The 4,955-nt window shown below is 44.0% G+C and overlaps 1 protein-coding gene across 1 annotated transcript in view; it reads right to left on the bottom strand.

The window, feature by feature from the left end:
• The window catches only part of Bcas2 (BCAS2, pre-mRNA processing factor), a 14,391-nt gene that overhangs the window by 3,208 nt on the left and 6,228 nt on the right, over nucleotides 1-4,955 (bottom strand). The window contains exons 5-6 of the mRNA XM_004641682.3: nucleotides 3,720-3,770; nucleotides 1,996-2,076 (exon numbers count right to left, since the gene is read on the bottom strand). Coding sequence (XP_004641739.1) covers nucleotides 1,996-2,076; nucleotides 3,720-3,770 — 132 coding nt within the window. The remainder of the gene's footprint in view (nucleotides 1-1,995; nucleotides 2,077-3,719; nucleotides 3,771-4,955) is intronic.

The following is a 4,955-nucleotide window of genomic DNA, read 5'->3' as shown; positions in this document are numbered from 1 at the left end:
GGGGGAGGGGGAGGAGGAGGAGGAAGGTAAGTGGCTGTCCCGTCATGTGGCGTGTGGGTGTGCTCAAGTGCAGCTCAACATTAGCTGTAGCATAAAACTATGCATTTTTGTAAAGCTAACAAAATTCTTTGAAGAAAAAACACTTTTAAAAAAATTTAAAAAGTTGTAAAAGTTGTTGCTTTTTGAGGGGCTACTACGTACAGTTAGATTTTAAAGCTTTTGATGCTGAGCATTTCTAAATACTTAACGGTTTCTTTCATGTGTATGGTAGCACAACAAATCTGTAGGAACTAGTACCAAAAGTAAGTTTTGGTTTGTTCAGGATGTTGCATTTTTAAAAAATTTGTAATAAAAGTATGTATATTAAAAAAATCAGCCCCAAAATGGGCACCTCTGATGAATACTCAGCTCTCAGATGGGAAATACAAATGCAAATAAATATATAAAAAAGGCTCAGAAATCACTGATTATTCAAGTAATGCAAATTAAATCAACACCAGGATTCTACCTCACCCCCGAAGGAATGGCTACCATCAAGAAATTAACCAAAACAAAGAGCTTTGGGGGAAAATAAAAACCTTTTCCACTGTTGGTAGGAGTGCAGACTGGTACAACCACTATGGAAATCAGAAAATTTCTCAGAAAACTAGGATTCGAAGTCCCATTCAACCCAGCTAGTCCCCTTCTGGGTATCTGCCCACAAGAAATGAAAACATCCTATGTGCACCCACATTTACAGCAGAACAATTTATCGTAATTAAATCTCGGAAGCAACCCAAATACCCACTAACTGAGGAATGGATAAAAAAGATGTGATTTTTTTATACAATGGAGTAGTACTCAGCTATAAAGCTAAACTCGAGGCTTTTTTTTTTCTCTTTTTGGTGCGGTACCGGGGACTGAACTCAGGACCTTAAGCTTGCCAGGCAGGCACTTATTCTACACTGAGCTGTCTCCCTGGTCCTGTGCTTTTATAGGTAAATGCATGCAACTGGAGACCATGCTCATAAGTGAAGTAAAGCAGACCCACATATGTAGACATGGTATTGTCTCCCTAGTATAAGAAACTGAACAAACAAGATCCAAAAGGTGTAACAGATATTGTGAAAGGGAAAGACACTGCTTAAAAGGAAAGAACAACTGAGAAAGGAGGAAAGAAAAAAAAGGGAAAAAATACATATATTTACAAGATAGCTAAGATACTGTATTGCTGTTTTCTTTTTCCGGAACCGGGGATTGAACTCAGGCCCTTGCGCTTGCCAGGGAAGCGCTTATTCCACTGAGCCATCTCCTCGGCTCCTGTATTACTATTTTCTATTGTTTTTTTTTTTTTAATTTTTTTTTTTTTTGTGTGTGTGTGTGTGTGTGTGTGGCCAGCTCAGTCCACCAGGGGGCGCGGCTGGCTGGCATGTGGTGCTGGGGATTGAACTGCGGTCCCTTTGCTTTGCTTAGCTTAGCTTGTTCTAAGTAGGTGCTTTAGACCACTGAACCATCTCACCAGCCCCTCTATTGGTTTATTGAAAGGAGTAGTGAATATTTGATCAGTTTTGCTTACGTGTATCTGGTAAGCTAAACAACTGATTTGAAGATAACAATATACAATATAATGACCACGGTTAATCTCTTATCATCTTGTTTTGAAATTCCATGTGGTTTGTATTATCCTTTAAAGTTTTTATTCTGCTTAAAAAAAAACAACAACAGCCTGTAATCTCAGTATTCTGGGACGCTGAGGTAGGAGTGTAACAAGCTCGAACCCTTCTTCGGCAACTCTGTCACTTAGTGAGACCCTACCTCAAGAGGGGTGGGGTGGCACTGGGCAAGAAGCTCAGTATGAAGGCCCTGGGTTCACGTTTTAGTAACACAAGAGAAAAAATGAAGAGAACAGTTCTTTGACACCTGCGGCACCCCCCTGAATACTGACTGAATCTTATCAAATTCTGATCTTCGAATGGAAACAGCAGTTCAAAATATGATGGCATTACAGATACTCACTTTGACTCCATTTCTCTCAGTTTAGATCCAGCTGTGAGCTGCATGTTCTTCCGCTGCCAGTTTAAGTCTTGAATATGTTTCCTATAAAAAGGCATTTACATTTATCCAACGACATTTTTAACACAAGACTAAATTCAACAAAAATTCAATACCAGATAGTACTTTTAATCTCCTTAGAACAGATATATACACAATTGTAGAATAATTCTAGGAATTAACTTTCTTCTAATTATCTTTTCAATTACAAATTTCAGAAAATGTGCTCACTGTGAGAAAGAAACAAAACAAAACAAAACCACTCAAACTGGCACAGTGATGCACACCTGTAAGCCCTGCTAATCTGGAGGCTGAGGCAGGAGGATTGCAGATTAGAGGGCAGTCTGGCAACTGAGTGAGATCCTGCCTCAAGCTAGAATTTTCAAAAAGGGAGAGAATATAATTCAGTGGGCAAATGCTTGCCTTACAGGCATGAGGCCCTGAGTTTGCTCCCCAGTACAACCAAACAGCATAGAATTTTTTAATTTTATTTATTTATATGTGTGTGTGTGTGTGTGTGTATGTGTGTGTGTGTGGCCAGCTCAGCCCACCAGGGGGCGGGGCTGGCTGGCATGTGGTGCCGGGGGATCGAACCGCGGTCCCTGTGCTTCGCTGAGCTTGTTCCAAGTAGGTGCTCCAGACCACTGAGCCATCTCACCAGCCCCCAGCATAGAATTTTTAATAACCCACATCTAGGCTGGGAGATAGCTCAGCGGCTTAAGTATCTGCCTGGCAAGTACAAGGTCCTGAGTTCGATCCCCTGTACTGCCAAAAGAGAAAAAGCTACCCCTACCCCTCACAAAAAAAGCCCACAACCAAACATGCATGTACATGGGGCCGGAGAGATGGCTCAGTGGAATAAGCGCCTGCCTGGTAAGCACAAGGGCCTGAGTTCAATCTCTGGTTCTGCCAAAAAGAAAAAAAAAAAAAACCAACAAAACACCACCATGCATGTACCTCTCAAATCAGAACTCCCTCTTCTCACACATGAGTTTCTGGAGGGCACTGTTCTTTGCATGTAGTTTTTCCCCTCTAAAACCCACCTGAGGCATTACTCTGGTGGAAGATTAGTCCAACCCCACCAGATATGGTGGGTCTTTCGGGAGTGGGCAGCATTAGACAAGTCAATTCCGGTGGTTTTCTAATGTGGTTTTTCAGTGACAGCAAGAGACCAGAACACTCCTGCGCAGACATGCAGCGCTCTGGCGCTCGCCTGGGATGCCCTGCACCACACTGCACGGTGCCAGCACGGAGGCCCACCTGCGCAGCCCCTCACCCTGGGAACTCTCAACACTCGCCTGGCCTGCGGTATTGTCTTACTAGCAAAACAAAATGAAGACAAGTGGGCATCCTCCCTGAGCTGTTCCCGTACGCAGGCATATACAGACACGGGGTTTTCTGCATAAATCAGGTTACATGTGCGAGTCATTCAACAATGTCCCCCCTCCTTTCCGCTCCCTCAAAAGTGACTTTTCTCTATCTGCAGCCTTGGAAGTTAAAAATATTTGGAAGAGATGTTTTTGAACCTTAGCCTATTTTTCCTTTTTTCAGACGGCAAATTTAGCGTGAGGTGCTGGAGAAAAGGCGGATGAGTTGTTCACTTTCACGAGCGCGGTTTTATTGCCCCCCCACCATAAGGGTTCACCTCAGCTGGATTCTAAAATAGAGAAAGAACAAAACCAACTCACCGTAACTTCTGAAGCTCTTTCTGTGCATGTTCAATCATGTGAACTAGATTTCTGAAGAAGGAAAAGAGGAAAATCAGGCTAATAGACATTAGAATCTAGTAACACCAATGAAATGTTAACTACCTAGTTCATACAAAGTAGTTTTTCTGCTAAAAATAGTAAATACTGAGCTCTTTGTGCCAATTATGTTAGGTACTCTATGGCTTTTTGTTTATTGAGACAAGATCTTTCTTTGCAGCCCAGGCCGGCCTTGAACTCACAGTAATCCTCTTCCCTCAGCCACCCTAGGACTGGGGTTACAGGCGCGTGCCACCACGGCTCCCTACCAGCTTCTTTCTTTGTTTTATAAGCTTTTACTTATTTACTTGATACACAGTCCCACTACGCAGCTCAGACTCACAGTGATCCTCGTCTCAGCCTCCCCAATTACACACGTGTGCCACCATGTCCACTTTTGGTAGCTGGCATGCTGTGCTCGGTGTTCTGGGGCCGGTACAGCAGTGCTACAAGGGATCGAACCCGGGACTTTGTGCTTGCCAGGCAGGCACTTAGACCACTGAGCTATCTCCCAACCCCCAGCTTGTCTTTTAACTAAGAGGGAAAATATCTACCCTGAGTATGCCCGTGTAGCTCTCAGCTCCTGTTTTTCCACAGCTTTGACAACCACACCAAGTTGAGAGTACCACTTTCAGTGCTCTATTGCTGGCCCTTGGCCACAGGAATTTAAAACACAAAAAGAACCTTCCCTTCCTCTGAGCTGACTTTCCCCGAAAGCTTAGCGTACTGCCTTCTCTTCTGTTCCATCCTCCTGCTTAAATTCACTCTGATGAAGTACAGTCCCCCACCTCTGTAAAATGAGGGGTGCGGCAGCCACGCGGTTACTCGGGAGACAGGTTACTGCAGGCAGACCTGCAATCAGGAAAGAGGACAGAGCAGCCTGGAAAGCAGAGCTCTCCCGGCCAGCGGGCCTCCCTCGCCCGCGCCCTCCAGCCCGGGACTCTTCTTGCTCTCTTCCCAGCATCCAATCCTCAGCCTGCGTTCCAGTCGTGAAATACACGTTTCTTGACTAACCTGCTTCTTACATTTCATCATCCCGATTCTATTCTTCCTTCCTTCCTTCCTCTTACATGGAAACGAAACAGAAACCTTGTTTAGCCTATAGTTTCCCAAATTCTGGGCTTTACTCACTGGATGATTACAGTCATATGGATTTAAAATACAACACTGAAGGGCTGG

Source organism: Octodon degus, unplaced genomic scaffold (genome assembly GCF_000260255.1).
Source record: "Octodon degus isolate 3935 unplaced genomic scaffold, OctDeg1.0 scaffold00140, whole genome shotgun sequence".
NCBI classification, from domain to species: Eukaryota; Metazoa; Chordata; class Mammalia; order Rodentia; family Octodontidae; genus Octodon; species Octodon degus.
This window is presented reverse-complemented; position numbering and strand designations above follow the sequence as displayed.